General features: G+C 40.2%; 1 protein-coding gene across 1 annotated transcript; it reads left to right on the top strand.

The window, feature by feature from the left end:
- The first annotated feature begins 17,204 nt into the window (after positions 1 to 17,204).
- On the top strand, positions 17,205 to 21,610 carry LOC123083280 (putative receptor-like protein kinase At4g00960). Its single transcript, XM_044505359.1, has 8 exons — positions 17,205 to 17,882; positions 18,364 to 18,413; positions 18,858 to 18,934; positions 19,287 to 19,441; positions 20,409 to 20,619; positions 20,718 to 20,949; positions 21,062 to 21,224; positions 21,371 to 21,610. The coding sequence occupies exons 1-8, from the start codon at positions 17,436 to 17,438 to the stop codon at positions 21,578 to 21,580; spliced, it is 1,545 nt and encodes a 514-aa protein (XP_044361294.1). The 5' UTR covers positions 17,205 to 17,435; the 3' UTR covers positions 21,581 to 21,610.
- Positions 21,611 to 25,994: the final 4,384 nt, after the last annotated feature.

Raw genomic sequence — 25,994 nt, 5'->3', positions numbered from 1 at the left:
CGGTTGCCATGATGGAATTGGAAAGGCTCGCGTCATTCGCTCCTTTTTTCACGGGAAGGACTCGCTCCCGACTGATCGTGATTGTTTTTGAGAAATTCACGGCTGATCATGATGAAATAACAAACAATCAACCATTTAGCTACAAAAAATGTCAGCTGCCTTTTCATTTTGTTTTCAATCGATTTTCTGTTCATTGAATGTGCTTTGAGATCTCTGTTGTTTTCATTTTTTTTCCGTTTAATTTTGTTGTGGGCTGTGTGGAATCGATTGACCCCTATTTTGGGCCAGTCGAATTGCTTTCTGGGCTTGTTTTTGTTCTTCTAGGTTGCGTTTTTCTTTTTCCTGTTTTCCTCTTCTGTATTGGTTAATTTTTTGGGGGCTTTGGCTGAGTGTAATTATATACATATATATACTATATAATATGTGCCAAAATTTCATCATTATATGATTATTTTTGCATATTACGATAAAGTATAATTTTGGTGCAAAGTTGTGCGCAAGTTTTTTTTAATTTCTCTCTTGTTAAAGAAAATACCAACGCCCCTAAATCATTATTTTGATATTGTTTGGCACTTCATTTTCATTCTACTTTAAGGTTAAGTAACAATGCCACTATTCATTTGTTCTTAGATTTTGTATTTGCAAAGGTTCCACTTTTATATGCTTATTCTTGCATATTTTTAAACAACGCAATTGTTATTTATATTTTGTGCAAATTTTGTCAGTGTTTGTTTTAGATTCTTTTTCTCAGATTTTTTCTTCTTAAACGGTAATAACAATGCACATATTCATTCTTTCTTTTGTGAGTATTTTTGTTTTCTTTTTATTCTAGTTTTCTTTTCCAACGTGCTTTTTCTTTTTCTTTTTTCCTTTTATTAGCTATTTCTTTTTCTTGTGGGTTTTAGCTGTTGTTTTTTATTTATTGTTTTTTTTTGAGTTATCTTTTTTCTTTATGTGTTTTTTTGGATGTTGAGTGTGTGTAAATATGTGCACACAAGTACTACATTTATACATTATACTAGAGTATGGAAATTTCACTACTATATGTTTCTTCTTACCTATTATAAAAAGTGCAAATTTTGTACTAATCATGAAGAAATTTTAGTTTTAAGTTTTTTATTCCAATTTCTCTCTTTTTAAGGGTAATACCAATGACACTAATGCATTCCTTCTCTGAAACTTTTTTTATGTAAATTCTACTAGTATATGTTAGTTCTTGCATAGCTATAAAAACTGCAATTTATGTGTAACTTATGTGCAAATTTTATCATGATTTATTTTTCATTCCTTTCTTCTTAAAGGGTGGTACCAATGCCACTACTTCATTCTTTTTTAAAAAATATTATATTTTTGTGTGTTTAAATAAGTATACACGCAAGTAGTATACAACATGTGTGTAAATTATAGTAGAGTGTGAAATTGCAATATTATATGTTCGCTGTTTGCATATTGCTAAAAGTGCAATTTCAGTGCAAACTTGTGTGTATTTTTTTTTCTCTTTTTATTTTTTCTAAAAGGGGTTCATTATTCCCTAGAAAACTTTACTATTTTGATTTTGTTTTAGTTTTTTTTCATTTTGTTTATTCTTAAAGGGTTTCATTCTTCCATAGAAAACTTTATTATTTCGTTTTTGTTTTTATTTTTATTTTATTTCCTTTTATTTCTTTAGAGGCAATACCAATATCATTACACTATTATATGTTTATTCATGCATATTATAAAAATGCAATTTATGTATAAACTGCGTGCAAATTTTGTCACTTTTTTGTATTCTTCTTGAAAGGGAATACTAGTGCCACTAATTAAAAGCAATTTATGTATAAACTGCATGCATGTACCTGCGGCCAAGGCAAACATTGTCACCCACACGGTGAATCCTACGTAAGAAAGAAAGTGACCGACCCAGAGGATTAATCAGTCGAGTGACACGTAGCCAGAGCCAAAAATCAACCCCTAGGTGGTGATCGGCCTGCTGCTTTTTGTGCTTGCACATCTGGGTGAAAGCGAAATCATTAATTGAGGAGTATTCCCTGCAAAGATCACTCCCACCTTTTCAGGTTGTGATAAGTGATGCGTTGGATGTGCACCACTTGTCCCAACCTGGGAGTTTTCTTTTTTTTCGTAGATCAGTTTATTCAAAATGTTTTATCTCTTAAACCGCAAGTCCAAATCTCAAACTGTTTTCACTGTTGGATTCCTCGCATTGAGATCTTCAAGACTAGATCCCATGTTGATAGGTTTTGATGAAATTTTTGCCGTTGGAGCATGGCTTTTTCCCTTTCTGAAATAGGCACGGCCATGCCTCTCGCAAAAGCACAACCGTGCCTCGGGCAGCAGCAAAAGCGTGCCTCTCATGGAAGGAACAAAAACAAAAAATGCATGTTTTTTCATTTTTCGAGAGCCACAGCTGTGCATCTCGCGAAAGCACAACTATGCCTCTGACGAAGCAAAATTGTTCTTCTTGCGGAAGAAAAAAAAAAGAAAACACATTCTTTTACGTTTCCGAGAGGAATGGCCATGCCTCTCGCAAAAGCAAAACCGTGCCTCTCGCCGAAGCAAAACCGTGCCTCTTGGGGAAGAAAGAAAAAACAGAAAACATATTTTTTCCCGTTTTTGAGAGGCACAGTCGTGCCTCTCATGGAAGTAAACCGTGCCTTTCGCAGAAACAAAAAAATGCGTTGGCCCGATAAGCTCAAAAGTTTTCACGAATAAGCAGCTCATTCCACTCACCTGTGATTAGATCGATAAGCTCATCTACCTTGGAGAGGACACAGTTTCCCGGCACGACGAGCCAGGGTGCTCCCATGTCAAACCAAGTGTGTGGTTTAGTGCCAAGCATCGTGTAGAACAAGCGCCAAACTCACTTTTTCTAAATGAACTCCGAGATCACTTCATTATTTGGCGGATGGTCTCCACCTCTGTTTAGTGGATGCCATTTGGGAGGCCCATCCGGCGACAACTCCCATCAAAGTGATTTTTTTAGCTTTCTTCCTTTTCAATACTAGTCATCAACCCATGCTGCAGCACGGGCTAGTTACTTACAATAGTGCAGAACCGGTCTTTAGTGCCGGTTCGTCATGGCCTTTAGTGCCGGTTCGCGAACCGGCACTAAAAAGTGGGGACTAAAGCCCCCCCCCCCCTTTAGTACCGGTTCGTCACGAACCGGCGCTAAAGTGCAAACACGTGGCACGAGCCAGGCCCGGGTGCGCGTAGGGCTTTAGTACCGGTTGGTAACACCAACCGGTACTAAATGCTTTTTTTCCCTTTAATTTTGTGTTTGCAATTTAATTTAGTGATTGTTTTACATTATAATGAGTTGTTAAATCATTAGGTGAAAGTACCGCGGATTAGTTTTGACTGGATGCATTTTGGATCTAGCTAGCTAAGTGATCAAGTATATGCCATATCCATATTATACTTGATCACCTAATTAGGTGATCAAGTATAATATATATGGATATGGCATATATATACTTGATCACTTAGGTAGGATCCATCCAGCTGAGACTAATATGTGGTTTCTTTCATTAATATAATAACTCATCATCATCATCATATTAATATAAAAACTCTTTGCATCGTATCATCAACATGAGTATATATATACTCTAGCTAGCTAGCTAAAAATCATCGTAATCATCATTATCACTATTTAATCATCATAGTCATTACCGCTATCTACTCACCACCAACAGTAGCTTAAAGAAGAAACATTCACTTGTACCAGAACCAAAAATATCATCGAGTTCAACATGATTGTCATGATATTATAAGCGTTCATATATAACACCACAAAAGCAAATCACTCTTTGAGATTAAGTTCAAAATAAAGAACACGGACATGAAAGGACAAGTACTAAGAGCAGCATGAACTAGCTAAATCACTCATGCTACTCTCTCTCTCTCTGGTAAAATAGCATAGAACATATATAGCTCTCCTGATTCATCAAACTGAAGCATGCAGATGAACATGTCTCCTAATCATGGGTTGCACTTCTCATTGCTGCCCCCTAGTACTTCTCTGCGATCGTTAACAGTTTTCCTCCAATCTTTCGCTATTAAGCATTCATCGCTTCTAGAAATCCTGAATGCATCCATGTGTAATGCAGGATATCTTGGCCGTAAGCTAAAAATTAACATGCGACCTTTAGTCTCGATCCCCTGAGGCACAACTGTCATCGGGAGTCCCTGTTGAAGAACATCGTATAGTACTTAATTAATATACTTACCAATGAAAGTTTAGCAAAAGAAATATGTATGCAAAAGATGCACTGAGGACAAATAGTAAAAATCTTACCATCATTACTAAATAGATGTGACCGTAGTTCAATACCATCACTATTGGTCGCATGTTTTAAGTACTAACATTTCTAAGTGCAGGAAGAAAATTTGTCTTGACAGTATGAAGATCCTCAAGCCCTGAAACATAATGACTTATCTTCTTGCAGTTTAGTTCATCTCCGGGACAATAGTAGGTCCTGTCTACCAAGCGCCGGACATGTTTGCTTGAATGGAAATAAGCTGTCAATAAAAATTAGTTTTCAATTATTTTTTAATAAGCAATATCAAAGACAAAAATATAGCTGAGAAGAACTCACATAATGGTAGAACTGGAGGCGTCTGCACATCGACCCATATGTCTCTATTACCTTCAATATCATCTTCCGGACGAATATCAAAGGTGATAACCATACCAGGCTCAAATGCATAAGCCTTGCATAGTGCTTGCCAAGTTTTGCATTCAAAATAGGTGTACGTGTGTGCATTGTATACTTTGACGTTGAAAGTATAACCATGCTCAGTTTTCAGGTAAACTCTCTTTACCTCCATAGTTTCCATATCATTGAAACATATCTTATCCAAGACAAAAATTCTTGCATGGCAGGGGATGCGCTAGTAGAATAGTGAAAATTAAAAATTATAAGTCAGGCAAATGAAGCATATATAAGTCATGCTTAATTACGAAAAACAGACTTGTCGTTGTGACTTACTGTATCGAATTCGAAGGTCTCATCGAGTTTGATGCTGAATCGCCTATCATCAACAAGGAAATTTCTGTCGCACTGGCCGCGCTGGTCTTCACAGTATTCACACATAATGAAATTTTTTCCGTCGTCAGACGACATTTCCTATGTTCATATAGGCAAAACATTAAACACTTACTAATTCAATTAATTCAACTACTTCTATTAATTCAACTAAGCATTTACTAAAAATAAACTAGTTATATTAGTTCAAATAATCTCATATACCTAAATTTTAATTAGTTCAAATAATCTCATATACCTAAAATTTCTTGCTAAAAATAAACTAGTTCTATTAATTCAACTAGTTCAACTAAGCATTTACTAAAAATAAACTAGTTATATTAATTCAACTAGTTCAACTAAGCATTTCTAAAAATAAACTAGTTATATTAATTCAACTAGTTCAAATAATCTCATATACCAAAATTTCTTACTAAAAATAAACTAGTTCTATTAATTCAACTAGTTCAAATAATCTCATATACATAAATTTTCTTAATTCAACTAGTTCAAATAATCTCATTAACATTTCTAACATTCTAAAAATAAACTAGTTATATTAATTAATTCATCTAAACAATAGAAAACAGAAAATAAGTAAAAAAATGTGTGTGTGTGTATGTACATGTGTGTACGTATAGTGTGTGTGTGTATGTGTGTATGCGTGCGGGCATACGGGCGGTCGGGGCGGCGGGGGCGGCGGGGGCGGCGACAAGACGGGCGGCGGCGACGACGTACGGGCGGCGGGGGCGCACGGCGACGACGGGGCCGACGACGACGGGCGGCGAGGGCGGCGGGGACGGCGACGACGTACGGAGGGGGCGGCGATCGACGGGCGGCTAGGGCGAGGGCACGGCGACGCGGCGGCGTCGGAGATCGATGTCGCGCGAGAGAAGTGGAACGAATTGGTCGACGATAACTGAATTTTCGTAAGTGCCATATATATTGGAGGGGTCTTTAGTACCGGTCGGAGCCACCAACCGGTACTAAAGGTCAATTTTGGCGAGGCCAAGCGGCGGGAAACTAGGGCTTTAATACCGGTTGGTGGCTCCAACCGGTACTAAAGGGCAACGCATTAGTACCGGTTGGAACCACCAACCGGTACTAATGGTCGTGCCCTCCCACCCGCACTGGCGCTATTTTTAGTCCCACCTCGCCGAGCAAAGGGCAGCCGCACTGGTTTATAAACCCAGCCGTGGCTGCCCTTTCGAACTCCTCTATATAGCGGCCTTCTGGGCCTAACTAGGGCGCGCTGCCCTGTGAGCCTTCTGGCCCTTCTGGGCTTGATTTTGCACACCCTAGGTCTGGCAAGCCCACCGGACAGCGCCCCAACAATTTTTCATATAATTTTTTTTCTTTTCTGCATTATTTATTTTCTTCTATTTATTTCTGAGTAGTTTTATATAATTTTTATATAGTTTTTTCTTTTCTGCTTTATTTATTTTTTCTATTTATTTCTGAGTAGTTTTTTTTGTTGTATTTAGTTTCTTTGTGAATATTTTTGCTTTATATAGTTTTTTTCTTTTCTGCATTATTTATTTGCTATTTATTGCTTTATATAGTTTCTTTTCAGAGTTTGTTTTGCTGTGATTTACTGTTTCACGGTCATTTAGCTCTCTGAACAAATTGGTAAATGACTAAAAAAACAGAAGTGCTCGTGTAACTGATGAGTTCTCGTCCGAAACCCTGATACTCGGAAAGACATTGTCCAGTTTGTACACGAAGTTTGTCCAGTTTTGGCCGTGACTCTGTCCACTCTTTCGCACATGCTATGCAGGTGAAATGATGATACCTTCAACATTTTCAGAGTTTGTTTTGTAGTGATTTTCATTTTCACGGTCATTTAGCTCTGATCTAAACAAATCGGTGACTGAATAACAGGAAATGATGTCAGAACGTGTTGGAAATTGATGACGTCGCTTCGAATGCTGCATAATGCCGGCTCAAAAAAAGTCTGGAGTTCAAATAAGTTAAAAAAATGAAGTGCCCGTATAACTGATGAGTTCACGTCCGAAACCGGTGAAGACTCATATTGAGTCCACAAATTAAACACATAGAGTTCAATGAAGACCAAATGCTTGTGATAGTTTAAAAAATAACATATTTAAATTGTGCATCTGAACGCAGAAAAAATACATTGATCAGTACCGCCTTTCAGCAAAAACGCGCTAGTACATATAAAAAATACATTGATCATCAATGATCTTTTTTATAGAATCTAAATTGTCAATAGGAATCTACCACCGATTTAAAAACCGGCGAAGACTCCTATTGCAGCCACAGATCGTACACATAGAGTTCAATGAAGACCAAATGCTTGTGATAGTTTGAGAAGTAACATATTTAAGGTGGTCAAATTCTTGCTAGGGGAGCGAGGTGGGACTAAAAATAGCCCCTGCCACAACCTCTTTAGTACCGGTTCGTGCCACGAACCGGTACTAAAGATGCTGGTGCCCGGCCAGCACCTTTAGTACCGGTTCGTGGCACGAACCGGTACTACAGATTCGCACTGAATCGGTACTAAAGGTCTCCTCCCGCGTAGTCATTTGAACCGGCACTAATGGACGCATTAGTGCCGGCTTATATGCAAACCGGTATTAATGTTTCTCATATTTGACCCTTTTTCTACTAGTGTTAGGGATACATGCAACAATAGAAGTAGTAATGTAATGTGGATATTGCTACATATTTTAAATTATAGGGAATTAGAAATCCATCTCTAGTATTAGTATTGCAAACATGCAAAAGTTTTTTTTCTTTGCATGAAAAAATATGCATAAGAAACATTACCAAAATACACATTGATTTATTGGGCGCCACCCTTCAGATGTTGGATACCTCGTGGAAATAGGTAAGTAAATCTTGGATCAAGATAAAACTGCTTGTGGCACGAAATTAGGGGGAATTAGCTTTAGAGATGTACTAATTAACCGATCGTGAAGTCTTCGACTCAAAAAAGCATGAAAACACCTTCTTATCATTTTTCAAAAATATAGTTTTTAAAATTAGACTATCTATCCAGCTTCTATATCCACTCTATAGCTTAGAACACCACACTTTGTTTTCATTACCAATACATCTAAAAACATTTGCATCTCCATTTGAAACACGATAGCGTTGTTATCCATGTGTTGGAAAACATTGTGCTTCCTTCACCATGTGCTACGAACATTGAAAATTCACATGATAACCTATTTTGTAAGGGAGATCTTGTAAGTAAATGTTATAACTTGGAATATTGAGAAGAACGAATGCTTATAAAAAACACATGATTTATTAATCAAAGCAAGGTCTCCCTATGAACAGGTGCACGTAGATTAAATAGAGATCAAACACCAGATCACCTGCAGAAGTCGAAACCTCTTTATTTTAGTCACGTCTCACATGTGTTGAACAAAGATCTTCAATCTAATGGCTATAGAAAGATTATGGATAGAGCACTTTCCTGGTTTTGTTATGATGTGTTTTGCATCATGTAGAGAAGGAATCCATGGACACGAAGCTGGAGAGGATAAACACATGTTTAAGAAGAATCCTTAAAATAAAATCAAGTAAAAACCTTGACGGATATAGGATTTGGAGAGGGCTCGGTTTTTCATATGGTAGACACATACGCATGCATCTGGGTTTTTTTTTTGAGTTGCTTGCATCCCACGTGTTTGTATTGGAGATGGATGCTCCCATCTAATGTATGAGCCATATTTCAAATCTACTACCTCGCGTGTCCATTTTTTTTCACTACATTGCTTGTCCTTTAAACCCACATGCCTCATGGATATTTTTTTACCTTACACATATTTTTTCTCGATTGGTATATGCCAATGAAAATATCCACCTGCTGTTTGAATTTAAATCTCATCCGCATATTTTTATTATTTTTAGATCCGATTGCTTATATAATAAGCATGATGTAGCTTAAGATATTACATACATCCAACGGTTAAATATTTCTGAGTTTCAGATCTGATTGTTAATTAGTTAGTTTCCTAGAATGCCCGTGAAATCGGAGGAGATGAGACTAAGATTTTTCTTTCTTCCAGAGAAAGAGAGTTGAAGGGGAGGACACTAAATTTTTCGTGTTTCTCGGAAACAGAGAGAGATCAAGTGGAGGACTTCTTTTTTTTTTGCGGGGTACAGAGACCAAGAGGAGGACGATTCACATATGTAGGTGGGATTGGAGACCAGATCTCACGTTTAATCTAGGACGACGATAACTGCCACACGTGTGGATGTTAAGGGGTCTGCCCACACGTTTTATGTGGTGTCTAAGAGGACCGGCCCACACGCCTATGTATGGGCAAAACAACTAGCGCCCACACGCCTCTTTTTTTCCCTTGCGGTCTCTCTCACACGCCTACGTGTGGGCAAAATGCATAACGCCCACATGACCTCTCTCAGCCACCTACCTCACTGTCCAGCACGCCCCCGCGTGACAGTCATCACGCATCCCCGCAGTTGCCATGGTCCGGACCCTCTTCAATGTCCGTTTAACTGTAGTTGCCATGTCGCTGAACTACAGTTGTCATGTCGGACAGCTACAGTTGCCATGGTTGCTCAACTGCAGTTGTCATCTCAGGTCAAGTGCCAGATGCCATTTTGGACAACTGCAGCTGTTGCCATGTATGGTCTGGTTTACTATAGTTGCCATGATTTGAAAACTAGAGGTTGCCACCTACTAACACTAAGCAGTTGCCATGTATGGTCTGGTTTACTATAGTTGCCATGATTTGAAAACCTTAGGAGTTGCCACCTAGTAACACTAGGCAGTTGCCATGCAGCGCTACAAAGAGACATGGCAAAACAACATGTTCGAGTAAAAGAGAGAGTTGTTATCTGCTTACAAGCACACTAGGGCAGTTGCCGTGTACCCTACAAAACACATGGCAACTGACATGTTCAGGTAAAAAAAAGAGAGAGTTGCCATCTGCTACACTAGGGCGGTTGCCATGTACACTGCAAAGCGCATGTCAACTGGCAGCTTGGGTGTGGGAGAGGAGACGGGCGTGTGGGCGAGATGGCAAATGCCCACACAACAGCCCTTGTGCGTGAGTGAAAACTGACGTGTGGGCGAACTGCTAAACGCCCACACACCGGCCCCTTCGTGTGGTGAAACGGACGTGTGGGCGATCGGGTGAATGACCACACACCAGCCCAGTCCTACGTGGCACCACAATCATGCCAAGATTCGTGCACCCACAAACGGACGCGGATCCACGCGTGTGGGCGAGATGCAAACACCCACACGTGTGGGCGTTAGTGTTTCCGTTAATCTAAAGGCTGCATACAAATCATATATTAACCGGATGGCTGAAATTCCTTAATTTCATGGATTAACGTGGTGCCTCAATCTCACGTTTAATCTAAGGGCTGCATACACATCATATATTAATCGGATGGTTGAAATTCCTTAATTTTAAGGATTAACGTGGTGTCTTGTATGGTGCATCCGATTAGTAAATATAAGATATTTTAATGGTTATTATTGTAGTATTTTGTTTTAGCCTATTGTAATGTTTCTATTAAGTGCGTAAAATCATGTTGTTGGTCTAAAATAAAGTCAAAAAACAGATTTATTACTACAGTTTACTTTATAGGAAAATATTACCAATTTCATAAAGAGGAATATAGAGCACACACCTTCAACTAAAATCTATGTTCCGAGAGTTTATGTGGAGATGACGCTCAGTTTTTAATTTATTTTAAAGAAAAGGTATAGAGACCAAGAGGAGGACCATACGCTCAGTTTTTTATTTATTTTATTAAAGAAAAGGTACAGAGACCAAGAGGAGGACGATTCACATACGTAGGTGGGATTGGAGACCAGATCCCACGTTTAATCTAGGACGCCGATAACTGCTACACGTGTGGCACGATGGACACCCGCCCACACGACCCTGTGTGGCATACCCCGCAGGCAGCCCACATGACTTTGTGTGGGCGAATATAAAAACTGCCCACACGTGTGGCAGGAGGAGCATCCTACCACACGACTCCTACGGTACAATGGGATCAATCTCAAGTACGAATTCGTTTGACAGGGGAACCCACACCCCACACGCCTCCATCAGACCAGATTCCTTTTCCCTGTGAAAAAAGGGGAAAAAGCCCACTAACACCAAACTAAAAGAAAAGGCCCAGTTTTTGGTTTTTTCTGTACAAATAAAAGCCTAGATTTTGCTCAGATACTAAAAAATGCCATCAGCTGCTTTGAAAATAGCAGAAAATGTCATTCGAGTTTAACCAAACTATTTGCCATTATATTTGTTTTTTAACGATGGCAAAGGTTTATGAACACATATATAATGCCCAAAATGAAATATGGCAAATCTGCCATGACAACAAAAATCAATATTGCCATGTGAAAAAACGCAAAAAGTTGAAAAATTCATGTGAAAAGAACACACAAATTTGACAAGGCAATAAAAGATAAAAATGCAATTGCATTTTTAATTCAAAATGCAATTGCATTTTTAATTAAAAATGCAATTGCATTTTTAATTAAAAATGCCATGAAAGTTTAATCAAAATTGCCATGTTTCGAAGGAGAATTTTGCCGTGTGTGAGAAAAAACACAAAATGTTGAAAATCAAGTATGAACAAAGAGATTTGCCATGGAAGATTGGTATCAAAGAATTGCCGTGTTTTGTATGATGAATTTAATGTGTGTTGAAAAACACAAAAGGTTTGGAATTCAACTATGAACAAGAAACATGTGATGGCAAATTCGTATCAAAACTTGCCACGACGAAATTCATGTAAACTAAATTTGCCATGAACAAGAAAAATTGCCATGGCAGATTCATATTGAAACTTGCCATGGCAGAAAATATCATTTAAACTAAATTGCCATGATCACTAAAATAAATTTGCCATGAATTGTAAACTAAATTTGCCATGAATTGTAAACTAAATTTTCCATGAACCAACAAACTAAAATTTGCCATGATCAATAAACCAAATTTGTATCAAAACTAGGCATAGCAGACTTATATCAATAATGCCATGTTCTGGTATGATGAATTTGCCATGTGTGTAAAAAACGGAAAAGTTAAAAAATCATAAATATGAACAGGAAAATTGGCATGGCAGAAATTCACGTAAACTAATTTTGCCATTAGCAAGAAAAATTGCCATGGCAGATTCAAATTGAAACTTGCCATGACAAAAAAAAATCATGTAAACTAAATTGCCCTGATTTGAAAACGTATCAAAACTTGGCATGGCAGATTTGTATCAAGAATTGCCATGTTTTGGTATGATGAATTTGCCGCGTGTGTAAAAAACACAAAAGGTTGAAAATCAAAAAATATGAACGAGAAAATTGCCATGGCAAATTCGTATCAAGAATTGCCGCTTGTTTGTATGATGAATTTGCCGTGTGTGAAGAAAACACAAAAAGTTGAAAGTCCAGTATAAACAAGAAAAATGCCATGGTAGATTCGTATCAAAACTTGCCACGGCGAAATTCACGTAAATTAAAATTTGCCACGATTTGAAATTCGCCATGACTAGTAAAGTAAATTTTCCATGAACCAAATAAAAAAAAATTGACATGATCAAATAAAATCAGTTTGCCATGATCAATAAACTAATTTTGCCATGGCCAATAAACTAAATTTGCCATTATCAACAAACTAAAATTGCCATGGTTAACTAAGAAACAAAAGCATAAAGATTGTCATGGGCGTGTTAAAAAAACTAAATTTGCCATGACTAGTAAACTAAATTTGCCATGAACCAAATAAACTAAATTTGACATGATCAAATAAAATCAGTTTGCCATGATCAATAAACTAAATTTGCCTTGGTCAATAAACTAAATTTGACATTATCAACAAACTAAATTTGTCGTGGTTAAGTAAGAAACAAAAGCATAAACATTGTCGTGGGCGTGTTAAAAAAACGAAATTTGCCATGACTAGTAAACTAAATTTGCCATGAACCAAATAAACTAAATTTGCCATGAAATAAACTAAATTTGACATGATCAAATAAAATCAGTCTGCCATGATCAATAAACTAAATTTGCCCATGGTCAATAAACTAAATTTGCCATGGTGTTTTGCTTATAAATAGAAATATACGTTATAAAAGTTTAACAACTGCCATGATTTCTGACCTCAATCTAACCACATGTATTCTATAGATAACAACACCAGATAATTAACAGGCCTCATGACCTAGGGTACTACTACAGGTACACATGTTTAAGCTATGTGACCAACTTAAAATGCCATGGGTGTTAAATTTGCCATGTCTCTGAAATTTACCATGGCATCATCAAAAATTGCCATGACTCTAAAGTTGCCATCACTGCATGCTCGAAAACTGCCCGTGGAAACTACAGACTATCCATCCAATTCTAAACAAAGGCTAAATTATCAGATTGAAAACTGTACTCAGATGATTGATCAAACAAAAATCATCTCCCTGCTGCCGTGTGCATGAACACACAACACACGAAACTGAGAGAGGGAAAATCAAACCTCTATGGCATCGGGTGCCGGAGGAGCAAGGAGCAGGCGGGCCTTCCTGAAGATCACATCGAGCACGCGGATGTCGTCATGATTGCAGTAGTTGCCGGGCTACCGCGACGCCCTGACGAACAAGCTGTTGCCTCCCACGACCACAAGCCCATCGATGTTGACGACGAACATGGGGTGGCGCTTGCCCACCGGGTCGAGTAGCTCCGGCCCGCGCCTACACCCACGACGGAGGCCGACCCCACCAGGGACACCCGCCGGCCCGCCGCCGTCGTTCCCGCGGCAGGAGTTGGCGAGTAGCGCGGGGAAGCACGCAGATAGACTGGCGCGCGGCGGAGCTCGAACCCCAAAAGTAGCCGCGCGCGCTCGCCTCCTCCGCTTCAGCCATCCGCCCCCCTGGACCTCCCCCTCACAGCCGGGAAAACCACGCAGCTCTCCCTCACTGCCACCCAAGCCGCCATAGGAGAAGGGGGATCCACCCGGTGCTCACCACCAACGCGCCCCTCCCCGCCCCTCACGCCTGCCACCGCCCATCTCGCCGGCCACCTACTAGTCACCACAAAGATACATATGAGAGGGGATTACGAGCAGAGGGGAAGAATAGGAGCGGCACGGGGCGGTGGGAAGAAACCTGGCTGCGCTAGTCGGCAATCGCCGGCCACCGGAGGTGTGGGAGAGGCGCCGGGGTCGCTCGGGGTTGAGCTCCTTGGCGCATGGCCGCCGTCGATGCGGGGGAAAGGCTCCGCCATAGCTGCTCTAGCGAGTGGAGTGGGGGTGGGGGGGCCTGAGGCGAGAGGATAAGGTGCGGTGGTCCTCGGCAGATGCATGAAGATTCGACATTTAACGCGTTCGGGCCGAATTGTCAACTTCCACACGCGTTCAGGCGAGGAGTTTTTCGCCCGCACAACACTGTTTGCTTACGTGGCTTTTGACCCGGATGGCAATTGCTCTAAAATTCGTGCAAACGGATCGAACGGCATCAAGTGCGTGTGGGCGGGTTTCTAAATGCCACACGTGTGGGCGTTAACATTTCCGTTAATCTAAGGGCTACATACAAATCATATATTTAACCGGATGGCTGAAATTCCTTAATTTCATGGATTAACCTGGTGCCTCAATCTCACGTTTAATCTAAGGGTTGCATACACATCATATATTAATCGGATGGTTGAAATTCCTTAATTTTAAGGATTAACGTGGTGTCTTGTATGGTGCATCCGATTAGTAAATATAAGATATTTTAATGGTTATTATTGTAGTATTTTGTTTTAGCCTATTGTAATGTTTCTATTAAGTGCGTAAAATCATGTTGTTGGTCTAAAATAAAGTCAAAAAACAGATTTATTACTACAGTTTACTTTATAGGAAAATATTGGCAATTTCATATAGAGGAATATAGAGCACACACCTTCAACTAAAATCTATGTTCCGAGAGTTTACGCAAACCCACAAGTGAAGAGGAATACTTTTCTTGTCTTGTTTCAATTATACGAAAAATAGTTTCATGCCACCGGGGATAGATGCCACCCACGTAGTCACCGTACAATCGAGGAGCTTCGAGATTTGTGCTTGCAGGTTTAAGCTAGTGGTTTGATGAAAGACATACATGAAACAAGCACTAGTCAAACGCAGGTGTTAGTAATTTTTCGACTAGCATTGCAGATAAACAATGTCGAGTATCCTGACATAGAAGCTGTAAGTAAAATATTGGCTTCTATCTGAAGTTGCATGCACAGAAGGTTTATCTGTACATAGATCACGGGTATGATATAAACTTCTGTCAGCGCATCCAGTTCACATTTTGCTGGGAGTACTGAAGGACCCCATTTTAGGCAATGAAGCATACGGCGAAAAGGTAGACAAGATGAAAGCTAAACGTAATATTGTACATGTCTAGAAAATCTAAATTGTCCGCATGTGATCACCGTGCACAAGCACTGCTATCTTACCAATGCTTCTTTTTTGGATTATTCAACTACTAATTAAGAACTTTTGTCTAGTGCTCAGTACAAGCAAACATATATGGTCAAAACACTCTGACAACAGATAAGAAATATGTCTATCAATGTTTGTTCACTGACTTGTCCATGAAAAACAATACTCCCTTCATTTCACAATGTAGTGCCTATAGATTTTTTTTCAAAGTCAAACTTCGCCAACTTTGATCAAGTGTATAGAGAAAACTATCTACATCTTCAATACCAAACATGTACGTTCTGAAAATATAACTCACAATGTATCCAATAATGTGCATTTGGTATTCTAGATGTACCTACTTTTCTCTATAGATATGATTAAAGTTTGTAATGTTAGACTTTTGTAAAAATCTATAGACACTACATTATGAAACGAAGGGAGTATGTCAGCCTTTCCCAGGCCCCGATTCTTTTGATCTGACAACACGTTCCAATGCAAGGACAAAGTTACTAACCGCATTTCACTATTCATGCATTGTTGATTAAGAAGGTAACTATTTACATGCTACACGGATCTCTAGGAGGGACGAATAGTAGATACCGTGGTGCAGCTTACAGCTATCCCCCAGACATCATATCCACACTCTTCAATTATGTTGGCCCTGTTTGAATCCATAGGTTAGAGTTAATTTGGGTTAGTTTGACTCAACTAACCCAAAAATATCCAAACAGGGAGAGTTAGTTTGGGTTAGATGCATCTAACCCACCAAAAAAACTAACCCATCCAAGAGGTGCTTATTTAGGTTAGTTCTTCTCGAGACCACTAAAAAAACACATTTTTCTCTCGCTCTCCCCGCAGCAACCCTGCTCTAACATCCCGTTCCAACTCCATCGTCTTCCCGTGGCCCATCCGCCCGCGGGTAAGCAGTCGCGGCTTCTTGCGCGGCCCGTCCCCGTCGGCCTCGGCCAGCGCGGCTCCTTGCGCAGGGATAGCGGATTCAGCCGGCGGGCTGCGCGAGAGGCCAGCGCGGCTCCTTGCCGGGCGCGTCCCCGTCTGCATCAGACGGCGCAACTCTCGACCAAATGATTGAGAAAGAGCATTTATTGTCAATTTTATCCTACGATCCAAACACCTCTTTGGTTGTAGTTACTTCAGGATTAGTTCAAGATTAAAATCTAACTCTAACCTTTAACTAAGTATCCAAACAGGGCCATTATCCACAACTTTAAATTATGCACAGCAGACGCGACGCGTTCTCGGTTCTCCCTACACGCGCACTAGTGCGACGGCATCGTGTTCACGGCGGAACATGTAGCCCCAGCCTGTTCGTGAGCTCGTGGGACGGCCTCACGCGGTCAGTCAGTCGGGGATCCAGCGACGGCGTTTATTTCTCAGCAGCGATGGATGCCCGCGTGCCACTTGGAGAAGAGCACAAGGTGTTTGTCGTTATGCCATTGCCGCGTCCGCGTGCACCGGGAGCCGTCCAGATGGCACCGGTGGCAGTGCCTCCTCCTTGCCATTTCATGGACGTCCTGCCCTTTGATTGATTGCTCAGTCATGGGCTCATGGCGTCGTGTGGTCTGGTCTCCGCCGGCCGATGTTCTGGTTTAACTCTCTCTGATGGACTGGCCTCCGCTGGCCGCAGGCCAGGTGTTTGTGGAAATTCCGCAGGAGGAGAATCTCTGCTGCTGATTGTGCCAGGATAATACCTACATTTCTGTTAGATATTCTTACGATGTAGTAAGTAGTCTTGGACTCGCCGGTGTTCAAACGCCATGCCAAATTGTTATAGTTTCTGAAAAGTCACTATCACAGTCCACTCACCACGTCAACAATTTGGACGGGGTCATCCTATCAGGAGAGGTTCCTTGCACAACATAGTCAATCATGAAAGTCTGAAGACTGCGACCCGTTGCTCAGAAAAGTCCCAAGGTATAGAAGCTGGTTACTGGGTGCCTGTTCTCAACACTCTCCGGTCTTCTTCACCAGCAAACTGAACTGAGAGAAGATGATGCTCTGGAATGGTGTGGGTCAGGTGGCCAACATAGCGCAGCTTGCTGGGGTGGACGCGTATGGGCTTATCACGATGATCGTGGAGGCTGCAAGGACAGTTAGGAGGAACCGCCGAACCTGCCAGCTGTTGGCGCGGCGTGTGAAGATGATCGGAGACCTTCTCCGGCAGCTCGAGAGCACGCAGCTGATGCAGCATACGGAGACGAGGAACCCAGTTGAGCAGCTGGAGGAGACTCTCCGGCATACGTACGTGCTCATCAGATCCTGTCAGGATGGCAGCTACCTGTACAGCTGCTTTATGGGAGGGAAGCAAGCTGACCAGCTCCATCAGGTGCAGAATGAGATCACCTTCTACCTCCAGCTCTTCCCTCTTGTCGGCTTTGTCGATACCAGTCGGACCTGGGCACGGCTTCTGCACACAGCTGACCCTCTTGGTACAGAGGTACATACATTCTTCTCACTTCTCTAGATGTAAATGATACGGCTATCATGTGCTTGAGTTTCCAGCACAGATTTAGTTAGTTATAGTTGCTCCTTTTTCTGCTAGATGTAAATGAAGCAGGTCCAAAGCACTTAATATGAGGAGTAATGTTCTGCATATTTTTTTCTACAAAAGCGTGTGCAAAAATCTTTGTCCATTTCCACCTACCATGCAATCGGCAGCTAGTCCTTGCAATCAACGAGGAATGCAATCAGTTAGTCTTTTAGTTTGTTGTGCTTTGTTGTTTGCTGACGGTTGACTAGGCCAATGTGTTTTGTATGGGATGCAGCCCCCCTGCATGTTGTCGAGCAAAATTCCCCCCTATTATGCTTCATAGTAAATATTGATTTGTTGCTAGAACATTGCTAATTGTTTTCATAATGCTTATTCAAGAGAAATCACGTTGAAAGGATCTTATTTCCATCCTTTTTGCATCTTGAAGGGTACTATGGATGAGTTACATGCAGTACATCATTCAGAACATAACAATAGGTATGCTATACCAATGGTACCTTGTTTTATGCTGAATTCAAGTCATATTCATGGAATCTCATTTGCTGTGCATTTAAACCACTCTGGTCCTGCTTCATTTTCCAGCTCTTTTTGTGAAGGTATAGAATGAAGGAAGCACAAACAATTTCTTGTCACACAATGAAATTGAACTTGTTGAGCAACACCCTTTCGAATTATAACAATGGTCGGAATTGTTACTGTTCTGTATCAACTTAGTGCCAAACTTTGCAGAATATCAAGACTCTGCTTTACAACACAATCACCATCTAGTTGTGTGCTACTTCAGTACAAATTAAGGAACACTTTTACCGTGTATGTTCCACCCATAAATACAAATGGAAAATCATTAAATTATAACATCTAAATCTTTGTGTCCTTTATTCATATTTATTTTTGATATAATTTCTATTATAGAAAACTCAGAACAGAGGCCCTCAAGGTAACTCAATTAGAAGATCTGGAAACTCCTTGCACAAAATCCAAGGAAGAACAAAAAGCAAGTATGTACACTTAAAGCTTACTTGACAGCTTCTTTAAGTTCATAACTACTCCCTCCGTCCCACAATATAAGATCATTTATCAGGCTATGTTAGCTTGAAAAACGATCTTATATTGTGGGATGGAGGGAGTAGGTGCTAAAATTTCACAATATTGTGGGACGATTCAAGGAAGCTTTTGGACGATTCAAGGATTCCATTTGCTTTTGGACGATTCAAGGAAGCTTTTGTTTATTGTTCTACTTCTGTCATACTTTTGTGGATGCTAGCATTTGGAAAGTTATGAATTTACTCTTTGAAACAAACGTGCCCTGCCTTATAATCAATGACAAGATGGGGTTTCTCTTTGGATCAGGCCAAGTCATGAATATGGAGGAACTAGTCAATCTCATCGGTGTTGGAAAAGGAGTAGAGCTACCCTATTTTAGTTTCTCTCAGATATTGGCTGCTACAGACAATTTATCATTACAGAACTTGCTTGGAAATGGTGGATTCGGTTGTATTTACAAGGTAATGCTTTCTTGAGACCAACTTTAGTATGTGATAGCCTTAAACAGCTTAAGAACTTGCATTTGCAATACTAAAGGAATAAAATGGTAAAATAGAAGCATTCATGTAAAGAAAAGAAGTACACGGATGTTCCTAAAATAAATTACATGAATTCTCTACCCGATTATTGACTATATATGTGTTTCTCCCCTATATCTAATTTGCTGTAAAAAAATGGAACTGAAGTGCCTCAACCTGGAGAGGAATGTGTTTTTATATTTATCAGCTCGTACCCATAATGGCAAGATGGATCCGTCTTTTGAAATGTAGTTTCCTACCTAAAAGCAATGATATTCAGTGGCAAAATCAAATTAAAATGCCCGTGGGTCATTTATCACATACATATACTGAATGGGGTCAGCAATGTAGTTACCCCTATTGTTTGTCAGTCAAAGAATGCATAATGAGTGGAAGCAGCAAAGGTTTGGTCAATCAGACTCCTTGCTTGATGGTTTGTTCTGTTAAAATTTTGTGCGGTCTTTGAATACGCTTCCACCACTCATAGTTTATGCATGACTTAATAATGTGATAATACTACTACATGCATATATATCTCTATTGCTTATGGACTTAAATTGGATTGAATCTTTAGTTCAGTGTAGCTTCAGGTTAGTGATATACTATTCCAATTGTCATTGTCTATGACTTTGTTTAACATCATGGAGAGAATGAAGAGTTCTTAAACGGGAGAGGAATAGTGATCTAAACGCTCTTATGTTTCTTTACGGAGGGAGTACACCTCTACCTGAATTACATCCATTGTTTGCATATGCCAGCAATGCTACCGATGGGTGGGGATTTGCTCTCTTGTGCACCAGCAATAGTCAGGGGTGTCGACAGTGCATGTAACCATACCCCAAAATTTTTCTCCAACCTCTTCGATACATGTTGAGATGTGTTCTTGAATATTGCCATTTAATCTTTTCAGGGCAAACTGCCTGATGGTCTTGATATTGCTATCAAAAGACACAGCACATCTTCACATCAAGGCCTATCGGAGTTCCGAGCTGAGATTGAAGTCATTCCAAATCTTCGACACAAAAATATAATTTTGCTGCTTGGGTTTTGTGTTCAAGGAAAAGAGAAGATACTTGTCTATGAATATATGTCAAATAATAGCTTGGCAGCCATCATTTCTGGCATGTTTCTACTATCATATGAGCCTGTGTTCATTGTGATTCATCTGTTCATTTCCCAGAAAATTTATCTCTCTAATACTGCACCTACGTTTTTGCAGACGAGTCAAAAAGGAAATTGCTTAATTGGTCAAAGCGTATTCAAATAATCAAAGGGATAGCAGATGGCCTTGTTTATCTGCATCTGCATTCTCAGATGTGCATTGTCCACAGGGATTTGAAAGCAAGTAATGTCCTGTTGGATCCTGAAATGAATGTTAAAATTTCTGATTTCGGTCTGGCTAAAAAGATAGCTCCAGATGCGATTGTGCAAGATCGTGTATACGGCACATAGTAAGATACCATCTGTTTCAGCAATCTAGTTAGAGATGCCACTGCCTTATTTCTTTTTCAAGTGTTTGCAAGTGCACCGCCATGAATGATGATCCCATTTTTCATTTGCTAGTGGCTATGCAGATCCTGAATATGTTGCTACTGGAATGATATCACAAAAGGCAGATGTATACAGCTTTGGCGTTGTAGTTCTAGAGATAATATGTGGAAAGATGTCCCGGTCTTATATGGTGAAGGCGAAGAAGAGCTCATCTCTAGGATCACTTCCTGACCACGTAAGTAATTTTAAATTATCATGACATAATCAGAATTGCAGAGCATTGTGCAGTTACACAATCTCTTAAGATGTTGGTGCCTTTTATGCCCAAAATCACCAGTGAAAATTCAATACATGACTTGAAATGGTTTGGAATCCTTTCAGGCACGCAAGTACCGGAAGAGGCCCCGCAAGCTTGTTGACCCACTGCTACGCGCTAGCAAGAGCGAGAGAGCTCAGATTGCGGAATGCGTTAAGGTGGCTCTGCTCTGCGTCCATTGTCGTCCTGAATGTAGACCGAACATGTCAGAAGTTGTCGCGATGCTCTGCAGTGTCGGGAGTGGGAGATCATCACCAGCCTACTGTTGTCACTGAGTAATAATCAGGGGTTGTAGTTGACCGAGGAATGAGCCATATCTTCCACACCAGCCAAAAAAGACCTAATTAGCGTTACTGCTCATGAGTTGTGTACCTTGCTGTCATATTTGACACATGTGTTTCACTTATTTGATGTTGGGCTCTATATAACCTCTCATATTGAATCGATGTTTACATAATCCACTTGGATCTCTGTTTGCTTACTCCGAAATCAGAATGTAACTTCTATCTACGGACATCAACTGCTAAGCTAGATATCATATCTACAATTGTGTTACTGTCACGGCACCAATGCAAATATTAGAGGAAACTGACCAACACATATCTCCATTGAGGCCCACGACGTTTGTCTTCTAAAGCAACTAGTTAAAGAGAGCCGCCTAGGAAACATTGATGGATGTCACTTTTGGTAGAGCACGAGATGCGCAGGAGAGCGACACGTGGCATGAAGGATACCTGTGCTCTGGGCTGGAGCACATGTGTGCTCCCTCGCGGGGCACATGTTAGTTCACATTAGAAGCACATGTTAATTTCAATTGGGAATACACGTTATGGACAAAATAGAGTTCGCCTATAAGTGTGTTTGAATTGCACCGCCTTGGCACCACCTTGATGATCCCATTTTTCATCTGCTAGTGGCTATGCAGATCCTGAGTACGTCGCTACAGGGATGATATCACAAATGGCCGATGTATACATTCTTGGCATTGTAGTTCTTGAGATACTATGTGGATATATGTCCAAGCCTTATATGATGAAGGCAAGGAAGGGATCGTCTCCAGAATCACTTCTTGATTGTGTAAGTAATTTATAATTATCATGACATAATCAAAATCGCAGTAGCCCATAGCTCCTATTTGTGAATACATTCTCCCCTTCTAAATAATGTGTAACTGCAATCTACCTCGTTAAAGAACATTGTGCAACTACACAATCTCTAAGATGCCTTTAACTGTAGTATCTTTCATAAATATGGGTCCTGATTGGTGCCTATTTTTTCCAAAATCACCAGTAAAAAATCTGATAGATCGTTTGAAATGATTTGAATCCTTTGAGACACGAAAGTATTGGAAGTGGCCGCACAAGCTTGTTGACCCACTACTACGTGATAGCAAGTGCGAGAGAGCTGAGATTCCGGGATGGGTTAAGGTGGCTCTACTGTGCGTCCACTCCCGTGTTGAATGTAGGCACACCATGTTGGAAGTTGATGTGATGCTCTGCGGCGTTAGGGGTGGGAGATCATCACCAACCTACTGTTGTCACTGAGTAATAATCTAATGTCGTAGCTGACTGAGGATGACCAAACTTATGACCATCACTTGTGCTATGTTTTACAATGGGGAACGTGGGATTTTGCATTATGATCTGGCTCTTGGTCCCCAAGTTCCGACGAAGGTGATTTTCTTGAATCGGGCGCGTGCTCCAGGTTTCAGAGCCAATTTGGACATTTCAAATATTTATTAGAGAATTGCGGTGCTCCATGATCATGATATTTGGCATTTTTTTGTTTCTTGCAAGTGTCAAATACTTTTGAGGCACAAAAAAACAAGTACACGACTAGCCAACAAGCGTTAAAGGAAGTAAGTACGGAATTCATATTTCCTCCTTCACTAAAGATTTGAGTACACCCGCGCGTTGGGATTCACGCTAGTTAGCACGAATCAAATGGTATGGAGACTACACTTTTTGTGTCAAAAAGGACAACTGCACTTTTAAGTATTTTAGAAGATATAAAGCAACGGCGGAACTTAGTTGAGGCCTGCAGGGGCCATGGCCCCCCAGCCTTACTACAAAACATGAAGACAAACTTTGGTGGCTGTTTAGATAGGATTTGTTAAGCTTCTGCCGCCCCCTCCCACCCCCAAACAGCTATATTTTCTAACCCCCCCCCCCCCCCCCCCCACCCTGCCCGCGCAAACATCCTCTCTAGCTCCACTACTGATATAAAGAGCTGCAAATTAAGTATTGTGAAAATAAAAATCCATGTCTCTTTATGAAGGCATATTTTATATCTAATAATAGCTAGCCTCAATTAATCAATTTCTCTCAACATGTAATCATCCATATGTGAAGCTACCTAAACGGTTCATGTGTGAGCACATTTAAAAAACTAACTAACAGTAGTCCTCATGAATTGTTGTCATTCATATTTACCACGAGCAGTGATTTACCACATGCTTTTATTTCATCGTCATGTTGATTGCTTACTCCTAAATCAGAGTGCAACTTCTATCTACCGACATCAGCTACTCCCTCCGTCCCATAATATAAGAACGTTTTGAACACTATATTAGTATCAAAAACGTTCTTATATTTTGGGACAGTGGGAGTACTAAACTAGATATTATATATACAATTGTTCGGTTGTCATGGCATCGATGATATTAGACGAAACTGACCAACTCATATACTCCCTTCGGGCCCATGCTTTTTGTCTTCTAGAGCAACTAGTTAAAGGGAGTCCCCTAGGAAACACCCCTGGATGTCATGTTTGGTGGAGTGGGAGACACGCAGGAAAGCGAAACGTGGCAGGATACATGTGCTCTGCGTTAGAGTACTTGTGTGCTTGGTCGGTAAGCACATGTGTGCTCCCACACAAGGCACATGCTAATTCAGGTTGGGAGAACAAATTAATACTAGCTGGGAGCACATGATAGTCCGGATTGGAAGTACACGTTCTTGCCTAAAATAAAGTGTACTGATTAGTGCTAAATGGAAGCACATGTTAGTTGTAAATGAGAATACACACTGAAAATCTGTTTTAAAAGCGCGCGCGTGTGTGTGTGTGTGTTTGTGTGTGTGTGCATCTGCGTTGTGATTGATATTTAAAAAAAAATACTATTTAGAGAGGTCATGTTATCTTATATTTACTAATTGGAGGCACCATACGACGCTCAACGATAATCTAGAAAAATAACAATAATAACCGTAAGATCATTAAATATACGGCTAGGATAAGAAAAGACCTATACTAACAGTCCTATGAGATTACGGTAGAAATAAACGTGTCCTTGCACAATTTCTAAAATAGACATGTTCCTTCTGGCCATGAACAAAGGCAATAAAAAAGCCCCACTCTAACACGTCTCCATAGAGGATAGACTTCAGCAAAAAAAAGAGAGAATATACGGTGTCTTATTATAAAAAGGAAAATCAGGTTTAAAAAAAGAGCCCTCACGCTTCACGCTATGAAAAAAGAGAGCCATAGTCCCTAAAAAAAGAGAGAGCCATAGTCACGGTAGTACAAAGTTCCAATAAATAACATGCCTTCTCCCTTTGGAACAAAGAAGAAGAAAAAAAAAAAGGCACGTCCAAACATGTTCCTTCTCCTCATGCGGAAAAATGGGTGCAGACCCCAGTTTTCAACTGTACAGGGACCACTCTGCTTGAAGAAAGTAAATAAAAAACATACAAAAGGAGTCCATATGCCTCATGTTAGAAAGAAACCTATGCCTGATTTATTATTTTTAATCCACGTGTACAAAAAGAAGTACCAGTCAATTCAAATAAAATAAATCAGACGCACGTACACAAGTCTCTCCATAATGACTCCTACATATCATCATCGCCTAGGCTATTATTTTAATATATGAAAGCACCTAATTGTGACACAACAAGGAAAATATGGATAAATTGTCACGCATCAAAAAATATAGATTTATCTATCTATATGTATACTAATTAGAGAGTCACTAGAAATTTCCATGTTCATTAGAAATACCAGCCATCAATCTGGTGGGACAAAATTATTGCGGTGGGGATCAATCAATAAAATCATTGGCAAAAAAAAAAAACGCTTGAAAGGCACACAATCCTTTCTTGGTTGCCCAAATCAAAGTAAGAAGAAAAATCGTTGCTTAATATATCTATGGTCAAATAGAAGTAAAAAAAATAATCCTAGCTCAATCTATCTACATCTTATGTCGCTTTCACGGTTGAAAAAATAAAAGGAAAAACTATCATCTCACTGTATCTCTACTGGAAGAAAGAAAGAAGCCCTGTCCATATATGGAGTCCTCAAGGCACACCTTAAATGAGCCAACACCCCCACACTAAAAATGATCCCACATGACTCCCACGGAAACAAATTCCACATACATGTATCTTGAAAAAGGAAAGAAGAACTGTACAAATAAAGAGTCCTAAAGGGTCATGTTCATCTTACATGTTAATAGAATTCATTAATAATTACGTATCCCTATAATAGCTAAGCCGTGCAGGTGCACGGGTTGATGACTAGTGAAGCTTAATTACCATTGAAGAAAGTGTTGTTAACTGAATTTAGTGCAGAAAATTTGAGTCCCAGGACTCTTCGGAAGGAACAGCCCTCAACCCCAACTCCTTCCTTGTTGCTCCCGCGAGCGACCCAGAGGGGGAACCCTAGCCGCCAACCCCCATCGTGCCCTTCCCT

The sequence above is a fragment of the Triticum aestivum genome, chromosome 4A (genome assembly GCF_018294505.1).
Source record: "Triticum aestivum cultivar Chinese Spring chromosome 4A, IWGSC CS RefSeq v2.1, whole genome shotgun sequence".
NCBI lineage: Eukaryota > Viridiplantae > Streptophyta > Magnoliopsida > Poales > Poaceae > Triticum > Triticum aestivum.
Note: the sequence above shows the minus strand (reverse complement) of the source record. Positions and strands in the feature narration are given on the sequence as shown.